Source organism: Bacillus rossius, chromosome 1 (assembly GCF_032445375.1).
Source record: "Bacillus rossius redtenbacheri isolate Brsri chromosome 1, Brsri_v3, whole genome shotgun sequence".
NCBI lineage: Eukaryota > Metazoa > Arthropoda > Insecta > Phasmatodea > Bacillidae > Bacillus > Bacillus rossius.
Window position 1 is genome coordinate 120,019,301 of NC_086330.1, and position 17,236 is coordinate 120,036,536.

The 17,236-nt window shown below is 34.4% G+C and overlaps 1 protein-coding gene and 1 long non-coding RNA gene across 2 annotated transcripts in view; one reads left to right on the forward strand and one right to left on the reverse strand.

Annotated features, from left to right (window-relative positions):
- LOC134543264 (protein unc-79 homolog) overlaps positions 1-17,236 on the reverse strand; it is a 250,667-nt gene that overhangs the window by 122,901 nt on the left and 110,530 nt on the right. Inside the window, exons 28-29 of the mRNA XM_063388179.1 lie at positions 9,193-9,334; positions 8,257-8,506 (exon numbers count right to left, since the gene is read on the reverse strand). Coding sequence (XP_063244249.1) covers positions 8,257-8,506; positions 9,193-9,334 — 392 coding nt within the window. The remainder of the gene's footprint in view (positions 1-8,256; positions 8,507-9,192; positions 9,335-17,236) is intronic.
- LOC134543275 (uncharacterized) lies at positions 11,986-12,673 on the forward strand. The gene is made up of 2 exons (XR_010076904.1): positions 11,986-12,072; positions 12,166-12,673. It is a non-coding gene; the product is annotated as an uncharacterized LOC134543275 (long non-coding RNA).

Here is a 17,236-nt window from a genome sequence, read left to right on the forward strand (position 1 = left end):
ATGAAGCCACTCTACATAGAGGAAGTGCACATGTATTCAGTCTTAACATTAGACCCTCCGGATCACAGAGTAAACGAATGAATGGAATTCATAACATTACGCAGGGTTTTATGACATATTTTCCCTTCTACTCAATCGCAACATCTCACTTAGCGCGTAAAATGGTTTCAGTAAACATAACATAAAAAATATTCCCCCCATGTACAGTAGAGGAAACTAAAATGTTTGGAACACTGTAAACTAATTGTATTGTCATTTCTGTAGTCGCTCGAAGTGGCAAACTATGTATCTTTGTTCAATAAAACGAAATATTAAAACAAACAAACAATAACATTACGTTCAGACAATTCGTTACGTGAAGTGAATGTAATAAAATACACAAGACAGTTACACACACCATTACCAAAACACAATCCCATAAAAATCAAAATATTACATGTCGACTTAAAATTATTATTATTCACCATGATAATTTCTTGCGGGTAGCCAGTAACAAAGGGACACAATTTTTATTCATTTAATTAACTTTGACAAAACTTGTAAAACCTGGCATGAGCAAAGTAAGCTGATTCACAATTTTATTTTGCGTCAAAATATTAAACATCAACTAGTAATGAATTAAGAGTATGCTTCGCTTGGTAGAACACCGAATATAGTCATCTCCAGGTATTAAACTGAATTTTGAAAGAGGGACTCAAGTTTCTGAAGAAGTTGTTAACTTTCCTGATGATCCATCGACAGTTCGTAAACGGTCTCATCGTCGGGATGTCGAGCTTGGGACCTTTTTCCTCACCATAGTCCCGTGGTCTGTTCTACCATTCGCACAGCTATCCCAACCTATACAAATAGCCGAGTGATACTACTCCCGTTGCTTCTATCATGGAGCTCGCCCGCAGTCGTACTTCCCTATCCAGCCTGCGTAATACACGCGTCCTACCTGCTAGCCGCCAAGAACGCGTCCATTTGTGAAAAAGCCTCACCCGCCAACAATACTAACTCATTAATTATAATATGCAAAACATAAAAACATTACATATGCGATAAAACAAAATTTGCTGCTGTCATAAGCCGAAGAAAAAGAATCAATTTGAAATATAACATAGACAGATAAATCTAAAATGGAGTTATCGATAGTAATGTTTTAATAAACAGAATAATATATGTCGTATTACACTAAATACGTGTTCTTACTGACAACCGAATTTAAAAATAAATTAAATTACTTTTTTTTCTTTTTAAACCATAACCGCATAGAAGAAACAATACTTTTGATACAATTTTTTGCATAACTATACGACAGGACTAAAAGTACATTGTACATAATAAGTATTTGCTTATAGGAATTAATGCTGCAGAATATACGAATAGATTCAAATGCATAGAATTTAATATATTGTCAAATTTATTTGGAAATATGCATGTAACAAAAGATTGAATTTGAAATGAATTATCTGTTTTTAACTACAAATATAATTTTATCATATCTCACTTTCATTCAAACTTAAGAGTGTCATTTTCAACAACAAAATAGCCACAACTACACTTAAAAATATTTTAACTTGATACTTATATTGTATAACTTTTGATGAAATTAAATGTTAAGGGGTTCATTTAAGTTTGTAAGGAAACATAAATACAACGTTCAAAATAAATAACAAAAATTTTGTGTAGTTAGGAGCTCCGCGTCATGCAAATAAAGGAAAGTTAAACTTTTCAGTATACGGCTGCAATAATTATAGAGGAAAATGTTATTTATTCTTTACTTTTAATTCCCGTTTGGAGAAAATAAATCGATAAGTACTTTACCGAAAGTATAAAGTTGAAGTTCAATATCGCTTGTCAAGTAAGTTCAAGAACAAAATTAAAAAAAAAAAGAAAATTTGTTTTCTTGAATCTACTTTTTTCAGAAAAGTATACATACATACAATATTATTATATTATAAAAATAAAATTTTTTAGTCCTTAAGTATAAATTACTGAAATATTTTTTAGTTAATTAATTTTTTCATGCGAAGAAATATTTAATTGTTAAAATCACGAGAACATAATTTATTATATTTATGTATTCCAAAAGCTTATGTTAAAGATCGACTATATGCTATTCAATTTGCCCAAAAATTTTACTGAAATAGGAGAGCATTACAAAAACACAATTTAACTAATGTAGGTATTATAACAATAAGTTATGTTCATAAACTATATTAATGGGAAACAAATATTTATCATTTAATTATATGCAACTATTTTCCTTTGAGGTAAAAATTGAGGTATATTTAATGTAATAAGTAAATCCTCTCATAAAATTTACTGAAACTAATATTCTTCATTGTCCGTCATATTATGATTCCAAACAGTTTAAATCAACTGAAACATGAAATAAAATAGTAAGGTTAACCATGAGGTGTGGAAGAAATTAGAGATTACTTTGTAAAATGTTTTAAAAATTTCTCATGAAATATTGTGATTATTATGTTCGTACATAATGTAAATAAAAATTCAATACATGAAATTCAACACATACTTTGTATTGCAAGTTATTAAACATATATTTTAAAAACACATGTGCGTATCTAAGTCGAATTGTTATGTAATACATGATGAACATTACCGATACAACTTCCCTTACAAATAACTTTCACCCAAAGATAAGGCCGCGATACACACTGGTCGCACGAGGAGCTGAAATAAGTCATATAAGAAAGCCGGCCGGAGTAATTCTTTTCAAGCCAAAGCTAAAAGTAATGGATGTTGTTTGTCTAAAGCAGGCAGTGAAATGACATACAAGTTTACAGAATAGCCATATAAGATCTTTGACGCTTCTTATCCCGTCAGTGGACTGTACGCGAAGAACCAACTGCATCATGGCCCGCCGCCAGTTTTATACTTACGTATGAATACACTTGTAAACGTTGGTTTGTATACTTATGTATGTTGCCGACATCGATAGGTATTCTTTGGCAGCTCGATGTGGATTCATTCGAACACGTTTGCGCTAAACACGACATATTTTTACATGAGAGTGACATCGCGCACTGAAAAAAGTTGCAGGTCTGTAATGCAACAGTGATACAAATATTACATAGTTCGAACATTTTCTGGAGCACGACATTCACTTTGGGTAATGCTAAGCTACTTGATAGGTACCCTTTACCCGCTTTAAAAGTGATAACTTAAAAAAAAAGTGTACATGAAAGCAGACTCAGCCATATGTTTATTGCTGTTGTATTTGTCATAAACCTACCATACGTTCAATACGGCCTGTAAGTAGAACCATGTTTTTTTTTTACTTGTGTACAAGCTGTGGTTGTAAAGCGAATTTATATTCTTAGTTAACTAATGTCTATCATAACATATTTGGAATAAGGCTACCTTAATTTTTTTTCTAGATTGCTATATTGTTATATATATAAGTATTACTTAAACGGAAATATCTGGTAATAAAAATAAATGAAAAAAAGCATGAAAGGTTAAGGATTATTTTTTTTCAACAACAAATAATTTATGGTTTAACTGCTTTGTGTACTATATAAAAACAGAACAAGCTTTCAAAATTTCCAAATTTCTTTGATTATCCGTTATAGTTATGTTTGGTTTTAAAACTCATAAATATTTAAGTTGATTGCCAACGTCACGAATGTACAATAATTTATTTCACACCGCTCCGGGTTGCAGGTAAAGTAACAGGCGTGCAATTTGATCAGAAACGCGTTCTACTTATTCAGGCCCTTTAATTGGGCGTGACGGACCATGTGCCAAATATGTAACAATTATAAGTAGGTGAAGTATAAAAAAATAAAGAACTTGAATGCAAAATAATGCATATAACAAAAATAATTTGCAAGGTTCTTTCATGGATGTTGTAATGTGTGGGCAATATTTACTTAATTTTGGTTTTTGGATAAATTAATTGTGGTTTAAATTTTTTTAATTATTTTGTATAATTGCTGTAAAAAATTTATTTCCTGCCCTTATTAATTAATTGAGCTGTAGAAATAAGTTTATCTGAAAATTTACGTCATCTTTATTAAACATTGCCACTAATTATACTTTTTAACTTCAAAATGGTTTTTGAATTTTGTAATTAATAACGTACCATCCATAACTACATATGTGAGCGATCGGTCACTGACCTCATCTTCAATCCTCCTCGTGATTCCTGCGCCAGGAGGAACATTTACATAATTCTGACTAGCTTATTTAATATAGAACTTCCCTAGTTTTTATTTTTTTATATATCATCCCATGAACATTTTTAAAACAGTGCAGGCAATCAGATATCTATCTAACCATAAAGCATAGCAAAATGACATTTAGTTTTCAAAATACGATTTTTCTTTTAATTTAAAATACATTTGTTATAAAACCTACATTTTTAAGTATCAAAACTTTTGTAAATAGTTAACCATTTGGTTAATACCAGTATAAAATTTTTCCCCGGCATTGTAAGATGTGTAAAATTATTTTGGAAAACTAAAATAATTTTAAAAAATATTGGGTGGTATAATAATTGTTTCTTGAATTTTTATTAAAAATAAAAGGAAAAACAATGAAGTGTATTTTCATGTTAAAAATTAAATATAAATTTTGTCGAATTAGCTAGCGAGACTGTAAAGCCACCAATAAATAGTTTGTAGGACAACTTTCAATGTGTTGATTGATTAGTTTCAATACTTTATTTCGTAATACATGATCTAGTATGGTAAGCTTTAGGATATTTGTAGTTTAAACAAAAGCAATGTTTTAGAGATACACGAATATAGTCACAGAGTAAGTCGAGCACATGGTACTGTGGCGAGGCACACTAAAAGCAATTCTGAGAATTTCTTTCGGTCACGGGATTATCTTTTACCGGTGCCGGTTGTGGGTTGTCTCCCTCTCACGCACGCACGCACACACAGGTAGCCTGCCTCCCCTCCGGCCACGTGTTCCTCCACCCGGCTACCTGAGCTGTGTGGCCTGCGAGCTGGCTTCGCCGAGCGGCAGCACGAGACGGTGGAAAACTTTCAGGATTTGCGGAAATTGTGGAAAAGATATCTCGGAATTCAAAGCGATGACTATATGATTTAAATACATGAATTTCTTCAGAAAAAAATTATGTTTTTTTCTAGACTTGTACTTTTTTTCTGTCATTCTCCTAAGCAGTATAAAATGGCCCCAAAGTTGGACAAGTTGGTGATTTTTTATTTCATATTTTGATAGAAAAAAACAAAAATGTAAAAGTATACAGACAATTCGTGTATTATCTTCTCGTGGGTGAAAAATTTTCAGATTCGTAGTGTCGATTAATAAAGTCCCATCATTATTTTAAAAACATAGTGTTCCGCTAACTTCTGATGCTACTAGGGAGGCCCCTTAAAGAAGATGTGCAAGAGATTTGCATCAGATAAGCACTTAGATATGTTGAAAGTTCTGACTTCTATGAATATAAATTACAATGAATTACTACTAGCAGTCTTGCGTGCTGTTTGTAGATCTTTAAACAATGTTGATAGTGAATGGTTGGTTACTTAGTCACTACAACTTAGTTGTCACAGACAGAAGGCAGAATCTGAAAGAAAGCAATGTTGAAGATTTCTCTATGCTGTCTTTTGATGACTAAATTCAACACTTATAGTTAGAATTTGTATGCATCTTTAGTTTTAAATGTAGTAAGATAAAACAATTACAAAATGGAATTAATGTCATGTTATGGTTTAATTTTTTAAAATTAAATGTCATCAAATAAAAGTGTACATAATAAAATAACTTCATTTTTTACTGCGAATTTTGTGAAAAATAACAGTGCTTTTGAGAAAAAATAACCTTCCTTTTTTGCTGGTTTCTAGTCATAGAGTTGTAACGTTGCAAGACCCCTGCCCTCTCAGCTAAATATTTTCTTTTAAACTTCTTTTTTGTATGTATATGTAAATATTAATAAGTCAATGTTTTTTGAGTGGTGTATATGTTTTGAAACAGTATAATCAGACGTTATGATGTTAGTTTGGTCGTGCTAGGTGTTTTAAGAAGGTATTTTGTATTTTATTAGACATTTTTAATCATTATTATTTTTTATGTAATTATTTACAAATGAGCCGTTGTACTAGATTTTTGCGTGTTTTGGCCTAATTTTTCAGATTTTTTCTAAATAAGTTTAATTTTGTAAAGTAATTTGTATTATGATTCTTAATTTTCATTAACGTGTTGAATGATTCTAGAACACGGGACTGTGTTTTGTGTGATGGTTAGAAAGAGAGGCATGAGAGGCCTGTAAGTGCAAGTGAGAAAGAAACAGTGCTTCCCCGCCAACCAAGATAAAGACGGGAATTCCCCCACTGCGTGGGAACTGAGTGATAACTGCTGTCTCACGGTGTGGGAGAGAGAACGAGAATGGGAGTCCCCGATTTTGATGTGAAATTGAAAAGAGACAGATCAAGGGAAGGCCCGAGTTATGTGTGTACAAGGTTTTTTCAAGTATTGTAATTTGTTCTGTGATTGGCTTGTATCTGTAAGTGTGAATGAAGCGTGCGTGTGATTGGTCGGTGAGGTCATGTGGCTTCTCCTCCCTGCGTGGAGAAGACGGTGGCAAGACTTCACCAGTGGTCCGTCGAACGCTGCACAAGTAGGTCGTGTTCGGTGGCTTCTCGCAAATTAAGTAAAAGTATTTGAAGAGATAATTTAACGTTGGTGGTCAGGGCCATGCCGAGTATTAAATTAAGCTAATTTTCTTTTTATTTCGTTCGGGCAGTATTTATAAATTGCGGCCACCTTTGTCGGCGTTTGGCTCGTAGCGAAATTCGTTTTCGCTGGGTGCGGTCATGTTTAAGGCCGCACTAATTTCGTGTACTTGCAGTAAAAGATTACTGAAGGACGTTATTTTTCATTAATTCACATCGCGCAAACTATGAGCATTTTTCGACGGGCAGATGTACGTGTTGAACGAGTGAGAAAAACTGTGAAATTGATTGGATTCATCTATACATTCTAGTTTGAAAAATAAAACAACAAAATTTGCAATCGGCGTTGAACATTTGTTTATTTTTGTATGTAACGAACCGTTATAGAGTCTTTGTTTAAGTGTTAATTTAATGACTTTACAGCCAAATTTTTTTTCCCTATTTGTTTCTTTGGGTCTAAGCTCTTATTTTATGAAAAACCATTTTCAACATAGAGCGAGCGTGCGGGCCACCCATGTGACCAGCGTTGCCGGGATGTGGTTGCACTGGGGTGAATCAATATTTATCCCCGTGATAAATGAATACTAGATTTTTAGCGAAAAATCATACAGGGAAGACGTTTTTGGGGAGCTGGAAATAAACATGTGTGTGTATGAGGGGAGAACCTTTCACAACTCAAAATTCATAACGTGCATATTACTATGACTGAAAGGTTCTCTATGAACAATTTAAAGCCATGAATATGTTTTCATAGTGCAACTAACAAAAGTACTGCTGAGAGTTTTAATTGTTTATGTTACTAATTAATATTTTAATGTGTTAACTGTTTTCATCCCTGGCACCTGCTGAGGTAATTAGTTTGCTGTAGTACAGTGGCGGATCCAGGATTTTGGTTTGGGAGGGTCTTGACCCAGCTGAGGCAAGGCTTTATCAAGGCAAACCCTAAAACAATAGTGGACCCAGATGCTTTTGGAGGGGGCTTGAGCCTCTTAGCCCCCCCTCTGGATCCGCTACTGCTGTAGTATCTATACCAATGCTGTCTTTTCGTACATTTTTGTGTTGATTGCTACTGTCATAGTTTAAACAACTCATGAGAGCTCTACATTATGTTCATGAATAAACTTTTATCATAGAAGTAATATAATATTGCAGTAATATTTTCTATTTTACATAATATTAAATAGTTGATATTTAATATTAAATGGTTAATTTTGTTTCAGTTCTGATGCAACATCGTTAGTTAAGTAACATAAATATTTATTTACCTCGTAAAATTTAATAAAGCTTCTTAAAAAAACCTTAAAAATCCTGGTAAAAAACTCTGGAATTTTGTTCTGCCAATAGTGTGTCCACCCTGATATAAACGTCTGAGATAAAATTATGTATTATTGACAGAACTTATTTGGGAAAATATTTTGACAGACAGATGAAGTAATGTTTTCAATTGCTTGGCTATATACATGGCGCTGAAGGAGGAAAGAGTGGTAGATGGACAGATGTAGGTCGGAGGTGACAGGCTTACCTATAGAGACACAACTCTCTTACAGATGGTTACATGTACATATATGGAACAAGGAATCCACGACGAGCGCAAGCACTGCACCTGGTCTGCGGCATGCGCTTGCTGGTTCTGGGCGGACACTGCACCTCCTCCTCCCAGTGGGTCTCCATGCTGCCTCCGGACTTCTGGTGGAACATGGCCGTCATCTTGCCCCCCTTGGTGCTCACCGACACGTGGGCGCTGCCGTCTCCCGAGTACAGTGGCGACAAGGGAGGGGTCTCAAACTTATCTGCTCCGCCCCCACCACCCCCACTGTGTTCCGCCTCGCCCCCCAGCGAGGGCTGGCTCACGTCTGCGACACACGCCCTTCATGCTTAGTCATCCAAGCAACAACTCTCAACTAGTAAAAAACTACGCACAAATAAAACTTTACAACATCTAATATTTTATTAAAACCCAACAGTAAGCAACTAAACAGAAAGGTCTTTAATCCGGCTTGGCCGGTCATCATTTATGCTAGATTTAAAATTTTGTTGGATTATCGAATGTCATTATAAAATAGGAAATACTGTACTGAAATGAAACAGACATCAATGATAAACTCTGAGAAAACTAAAATAGCCGGCAGCACACTAATGCAATCTGGTGACCAAGATCAAGTTTCGAAATACACCCAAAAAATCTGAATGCGAGCAGCTTGATTGGTGCCAGATTACAGAAAGTACTCTACCACAGAATGCCAGACTAAAGACCTTACTATGAATCATTATGAAAAACTAACAAAAAACAAAACCAACCAAATATGAATCATAATTACACAATATCTCTACATGCAGCACACAAAAATTAACATTATGTACGCTGTTGTTAAACCTATTTAAATACTTTAACAGGCTGATTTTTATAATCTACATGGAATTGTAACAAAAGGCTCTTGGAAATTAAACCCGACTTCTAGCAACACATGGGGATTTTTAATGAATTTTGTGACAAGTCCTTAGCAGACACCCTGGGAAGGCATCATTGATGGCAGCTGACCTCTGGAGCGAGCGTGCGGGCCACCCATGACCAGCGTCGCCGGGATGTGATTGCACTGGTGGTGTTGTGCGTCCAGCGTGTTCAGCACAATCTTCACTAGCGACTGCACCTGGCCGCTGCACGGCTGCTGGTTGTACTGGTACTGCAATGCATTCAACTACTTGTAGGGGAGCGAGAGAGCACATATTGTTACTTGTTTAAAATTTTATAATAAAACCTTTTTTATTGGCTTTATTTAATATAAAATTTGGCATCGCCACACCCTAGAGCTTCCACTGGGCCATTTCTAAAAAAAAAAAATGAGTGAGAGGAAACAAACATGTTAAGATGTGAAACTTCAAACTTCGATTAACCAATGTTAAAATATTCAATCATTTCTTTGAATGATAAAACTAAAAAATTAAGTACACAATCACCTACTTGCCTGATGTTTTCTATGGTGAATGTGCTACACAGACACACGTCAGCAGTGGCAGAGCTGAGAACTGGTTTGTGCTATGTGAGGGAGTGTGTGATGGATGGGTGCTGGTTAAACGCGTGTGTGTAGGGCACAAAATTAGACACCTGGTTTTAAGATAAATGTCAAGAATACGCTGTTCTTATATTGAAAATTAGTAAATGATTAAGTCGTCAGGCATGACAAATACGCAGCAGTTGATCAGAGGTGATGTGCATGCGAGCGTCATGGGCGAACTGACGCTGGCAGGTGCTGGGCTGCATTCGCGTCGGCAATGGCGATTAATCCTCAAATTGTTCAAATGGTTAAATAGTCAAATGGGGCAATACAAGGGCTGTAGATGACTTCAACAAGCCAGGGAGATGTGGTAGACGACGAGTGATGTTTTCACGCAGGACTGACTCATCAGTGCCCAACACGGAGTTACAAGTAAATGTGATAGCAAGTATATTTGGCAACTAGTGCTAGATAGAAGCAATTCCAGCACAAGACAAGAGCACTTGAAGGCGAGGGAGAATAATGATAATAGGCAAAATACTGTGGCCAGGCCTCTGGCCAAAATACAGTTTTGCCTCTGAAACTTTTTTATACATATAAAAAAAAAGAAATGGGTTTATCTTTGTTTACTTTTTTTAATATCTAAATGTTGTTCTATTTAATTGTTAGTTTATTTTTTTAATTAAAAGTTATTTATCCTAGCCTATTTAATATTTTCTTCTTGTTTTTAATTCTTTGTATAGCTGGGAAGTTACGCGGGAGTGCGTAATCAGTTTCCTCGTGTAAAGAGTTTACGTGACAGTTGGCAAAAGGGAGTGTCATTTCGCTGCCCTGTAAAAATAACGTTGGCTGGTGTGTGTGGCGAAGGGACGAGAGAGTCGAAGTCTGCTGCTAGCCGAGGTGAGACCTCATTGTAGCGCCTCGAGCGTGCGGGGAGTAAAATTGACTGGTGACTGTAAGAGTGTACAGGCCATGCCCGGTCGCGGTGCAGAACTTTTCATGAGACTTTAAATTTCACACGATGAGTCTAGAGCACGTTTGTTCGGCTTTTGGGGACAGGCAAGATATATTTGTTTAAAGGCACGAAAAAAATTTAAATGCCTTGTTTGAGATTAGCTACGAGTGTTTCTGCTGCAGCGACAAGAGAAATTGTGAGTGCAGCTGATCTCATTATAGATGGTGTTGGTTTGGATAAACTGAATTTATGCTACGGGTCTTTCTGGTGGGCCAGAATCTCCGTTACCATTCTGCGCTACCTCAGTGAACGAACATAAACTTGGTTTGGAAGATATAATTTTTTTTAAGTTTATATTTCTTCAAGAAGTAAACTATAGACTTAAACATGAAATATTCGCACGCTCCCCCAGCGCTTCATATAGGACTTTGGTAGATGAACTTTATTTAGTAAATTTAAATTGGTGTATTTTTTTTAATAGTAATTTTTGTTAATTATATCTTTGAATATAAATGTTGCCATATATTTTTATATCTTTTAGTAACTGCCGACAGTTTAGGAATAATAATTTTATAAGAAGATACAAATATTGTTACATAATTTAATATTTTTATGTGAACAATTTTTTTTTATTTTTATTTTTTTTTTAATTTTAGTGTTATATTTTTCTGCGCTTATTCTAGAAACCAATGTTTGCGGGTCACAATGAAATATTTTGAACTCTATATTTTAATTTATGTTTGTATGAAAACCAAGTCTTTAATAAAATATTGCATCAAATAAAGCAGAATTATTATGATCAACAAAATAGTTTTTGATTCCATAAAATGCCCACTTTGACTACCTACTGTGCCATTGCACTTCGTAACGTTGCATGATTTCATGATATTTTTTTTATTTTTTTGCAAACTGGACATCATGCAGGCTCAATTTTGTGAATATTGAAAATAATTACTTTGTTATGTAATTTTTTTGTATTTAAATCATATCTAAATGTAAATTGTGAGAAATGCGAGACTTATTTGTAATATAAAGTGAAGTGCTTCAAGAGAGAGATATATATATATATATATATATATATATATATATATATATATATATATATATATATATATATATATATATATATATATATATACATACATACATACAAAAAAGAAAAAAAAAACATTAATTAGACTTTATTAAGGACAAACTTTTTTTAAAAACTAATATTACCTTAAACTTTTTCATTTACTTTAGCTGAGATGTATTATTGATCATTTTGGAACTAAACCTGTATTGTTTAATTTTTTGTTCACCAAGCTTGACATCTTGTGTCACTATCTATGGTGTAGCATCTTAAAGAGATGACTTATTTTGATCTTTCTTCTTCCTTATCGGTCAGCCATTATGTAAACGTCGTAATTCTAGTAACTGTTTTAATCCGCTGGATTATGCTGTGATTTGATTACAGCTTACCGCCTTATGGGTGAGTTTTCTTCCTTGATTCCCCTGGAATCATATTATTTATTTATTTTTGGCCAATGTCTTAATATTGGTGATTTTTGTTAATTTCTTTTAGCGGTCCTTGTGGGTGGCGAGAGACATCCGGGCCATGCTTGATGTAGTCCAATAAGCACGGGATGGGAGTGAGCCTTTTCTCCTCCTCTATTGGCATCAGGATGCAGCCTAATAATTAAGGAAAGTGGTTTTTTTTTTATCATTTGGCTTCCAGCATGTTTCGGCATGAAGGTTAATCTGCTTTCGGCATCATCGGCTCTATCGTCGCGTTGAAAAATGATAAATAATCAAATGAAAGGAACTTTCCTTCATTTAACTATCAAATTAAATTAACAAAATACATTTTAGTTATTATCTTCAAAACTTTTTAAATGTTGCTGTTATTGTAATTGCCACTGGTGTAACCAGCCATGTGTTTATTTTAACATTTTGTTTTATTGTGGGGCCCCCAAGCTTGCTAAGTTAATAATTTAATGTTTTGTGAAACTGAATACTCAGAAAAATTGTAAGTTAAGTATATGCATGATGATATTTAAATAATAAAAAAATAAATGGCCTGAACCGAAATATATATAAATATTTTTTATATAAAATCAGTTCCTTTCGTTAGTTAATTTAATATTTATTTAGTTAAGTTTCTGTTGGTTGTAAGAGCCATGTGATGAGCCAGTCAGCGTATTCTCTCTACTTTTATACCTCTACACATACAAAGCAGTGCCACTGAGCCTCCAATCAAAATATTGATAGCACTGTATACAGTGGGAGGCCTTATCAGCAACAACAGTCCCAAGCTTCTGGCTCCAGTAATCATTCCCGTGTTGAGCAACTACTTACATTCTTTTAACTAGGGATGGGTCGAATCCTATTTTTGGCCGAATCCGAATACTTAGTCAAATCCTTTAAGGATTTGTTGAATATTGAATCCAAATCAATGAAAAAAATTAATATTAAAAAATTATTAAAAAAAATTTTTCATTCAAATTGTTGTTTTCTAGTACAAATGAACCTAAAACACTGAGATTATTCCATTAAAAAAAGGCATAAAACAAATACAAAGAACTTCTTGATGAAATATGGGCATGCGATGCTAGTTAATATGACCTAAAAAATTTAAAAAAAAAACCTGCTTTAACACTACTCATGAGTTAATTTAAGTAATATGAACATCAGGTACTTAAGATAGTTACATTCAATGATAACAGAAGCCTAATTTAAAAACCATAATAATGGAACATGCCTGATATACACTTAGTAGGCCTACTACAGGTAAAATATGTAACGATCAATTCAGCTATTTACGTTTTTCCCCCTCGTAACATAACCCCAAATCGCGACAATTAACAGTCACCACCACAGATCATATCGCAAACACGGAAAAAAGTCTTGGTCTTGCCATTTTTCTCATTAAGATATACGCTATTTTTCTCCAGGATGTCAATAAAGTTATTTTTCCATATCAAACGTTTTTTTTATTTTACAAGTTGAAATTTATTATTAGTTTGAATACTATCACTTACTGATTTTATGTAAAAAATTTTTTAAAGATATTTTCAAACGTGTTGAATTATGTCGTTGCATCTTAGCATCATTCACGTTTGGTTACGTTGATTCCCGTATAGAGTGCGCGCACGTAGTGGGCTATCGATAAATCGCCGATGATTGAATGCCCCGCGTGCGCTCTATCAAGTACTGAGTAAACTACCTATTTTTTTGTTAGTATGTACTACGAAGATAATTATGAGTTAATTCCGTCTTTTGTCCGAGTTCCGTTTTTCTGTTTTAATTTGAACGAAATGTGTTTTTGATGCACGGTTTGATTATAAAATGTGCGACTATCATCCCTTAAAACACATACTTTACGTTTTTCCCGCATTGCTGGCGCCGGCCCTGACTTTGACAAAGTTGTCTTGTCGTGCCGCGTCATTTCAAAACATTCTTCGAGCGGCAAAGATGTAGGTTTGCGGTTATACTGCGATCCCCACTTTCAGTTTTGGATATTTTGATAAAAATCATCGCATTATATTCAGGTAAATACGGTTACATCTACGGACATATTTCTCTTGTTCTTGGCTGAATGTTTACTAATGTGTGTGGTTTTCCCCAATAGGTTACTTGAATCCTTGCAGATTCGCCGAATCTTCGCAGATTCGTCGAATCCTGGATTCGACCGGCCCATCCCTACTTTTAACTTATTCTAACGTTTCTTTCTCACTTTATATATATATATATATATATATATATAATTTACTATATATTTTATATATATTTATATATAAAATATATTCTATATATTTTATACATATTTACATATATTTATATAAACCGAATGAGGTGGATATGGCAGACTACCATGCCATAAATAGATCTTTACTAGTATTACAAAGTTATAGACATCTGATTTTATTTATGTCAGATTCAGGGAGTCTGTTCGAATCCGCTGATTGCTGCCGCGTCTGTCAATAACATATTATAGTGCTTCAAGATGAAGACTAAGCTGAGAAGTTACTACGACTCTGACGCTGGTGAGAACGTTCCTGTCTATAGGATTCTGCAGCTTCCATGGAATTAGTGAATTTTGGTTCCTAATGCAGAAGCTTTGAATCGTAGTCTCTAGACATTTCTTTCAGCTATCCTGCTGCTGTTCTTCTATTGGGAACCTATCCAGAGGTCCTGGATATGATGATCTACGAACCTGCAGACTGAAATTCAGCTAGCTAACAACATCTGTGTTTATGTCATAAGCCCTACAACTAGAAACATTCACCATTAGTTACATTAACGCATAATAACTAAAAGAGGCTCTTGGTGTAGATTGTAACGTTGCAAGATCCTGCCCTCCTAGCTAAATAATTTTCTTTCAAACTTCTTTTCTGTATATGTAAGTATTAATAAGTCAATGTTTTTTGAGTGGTGTATAGGTTATGAAACAGTATAACCAGACGTTATGGATACTAATATATGTTATTTTCACTTGCTGTATGTTTTAAGAACGTACCTTGTATTTTAAGAGACATTTTTAATCATTACTATGTTTTATGTAATTATTCACAAAGAAGTCGCTGTACTAGATATTTGCCTGTTTAGGCCTACTTTTTCAGGTTTTTCTCAATAAGTTGAATTTTGTCAAGTAATTTGTATTATGATTTCTGTTCTTTATTATCATTAACGTGTTGCAATATAATTATAGATCACGGGACTGTGTCTGGGCTGGGGTGATGTGTAGGGAGAGAGAGGCATATGAGGCCTGTAAATGTGAGTGAGAAAGAAACAGTGCTTCCCCGCCAACTGAGATAAAGACGGGAATTCCCCCACTGCGTGGGAACTGTGTGATAACTGCTGTCTCACGGTGTGGGAGAGAGAACGAGAATGGGAGTCCCCGATTTTGATGTGAAATTGAAGAGACAGATCAAGGGAAGCCCCGAGTTATGTGTGTACAGGGTTTTTTCATGTATTGTAATTTGTACTCTGATTGGCTTGTATCTGTAAGCGTGAATGAAGCGTGCGTGTGATTGGTCGGTGAGGTCATGTGACTTATCCTCCCTGCGTGGAGGAGACGGTGGCAGGACTTCAACCAGTCGTCTGTCGATCGCTGCACCAGTAGGTCGCGTTCGGTGGCTTCTCGCCAAAAATGAAGTAATTTGCTGGAGAGATAATTTAACGTTGGTGGTCAGAGCCAGGCCGAGTATTAAGTTAACCTAATTTTTTTTACATTTCGTTCGGACATAAATTAGAAATTGCGGCCACCTTCGTCGGTGTTTTGGCTCGTGGCGAAATTCGTTTTCGCTGGGTGCGGTCATTTTTAAGGCCGCACTAATTTCGTGTACTTGCAGTAAAAGATTACTGAAGGATGTTATTTTTCGTTAATTCACATCGCGCAAACTGTGAGCATTTTTCGACGGGCAGATATACGTGGCTAACGAGTGAGAAAAACTGTGAAAATGATTAGATTCGTCTATGCATTAAGGGGCTTGAAAAAATAGAACAACAAAATTTGCAATCGGCGTTGAGCATCTGTTTATTTTTGTATGTAACGAACCGTTATAAGATACTGGATTGTCTCTAGCTTCACAATTATTTTCCGTAATATAATTTTGTTTAAAGAAAGTATTGGTACTGATATTCATACTGTGAATATGTTAAAAAAATTGGATAATTTTGTTGTTGCATATGTGCCATAACGTAACAGTACCAAAATACATGTTATTTTGTAAAACCACTTGATATTTATTTCTTGATAAAATTAGTAGCACTGTAACAAAGATTTAACTGAGTAAAATAATTAGTTTGGTATGAAGTATACACACACTTGCACACAAATATAACGTTGAATCTTATTACTTAATTTTATCACACAAACACCACTTGACAGCTATTATACGCTATAGTTGGTTGACTCTTAAGCTATTCGCTAAAAGTATGAGCTGGTTAGACTGCAAGGCAAAAATCAGAAAAATAAAATTCATTTTTTACGACTTGTGAAAATTATATCTCAATCCAGTGCCACTATAGACGTGTGATAAAAATAAAAGTTTTTTACAGTTATGATTTTGTACATGGTCACTATAAATCAGGAACATATGCATTAATACTCTGACTTATGTTAGCATTCTAAAATGCTTTTAAAGTCATACCACCTTCATCAGCATTGATAGCAATATTTAACTTATATTTATTATTAATTCAGAAAATAAATACCATACCTTAGTTATTTTTGCATACTACAACCATTTTGGTACTGTGAAAATAAATTTAGTATCATATTAAAAATTTTATTACAAAAAATCCCTTACCTTCACCCACTTAAAAATAAATAAGTTCCCTTCCTCTTGAATTTTCAAATATCAAACCACATATTGCAGTAAAGCTTCTGTATAACTGGAACATTTTATAACTTGCAATGACTTAAGACTTAGCTTCAGGAACTTGCCAACTATCATGGATTAGTGTATTAATTATCACAGCAGTTATTTCTTCTCTGCCATTACAGGCTGCTCAATGACATGCATTCTTGGGAAGATATTATTTATGTCCAATCATGAAATAAATATTTGGATCAATAACAGGAAATTATAGCACAAACCACCCCCCGCCCAAAAAAAAAAAAAGGTGGCACAAGTAATTTTCCGTAACAA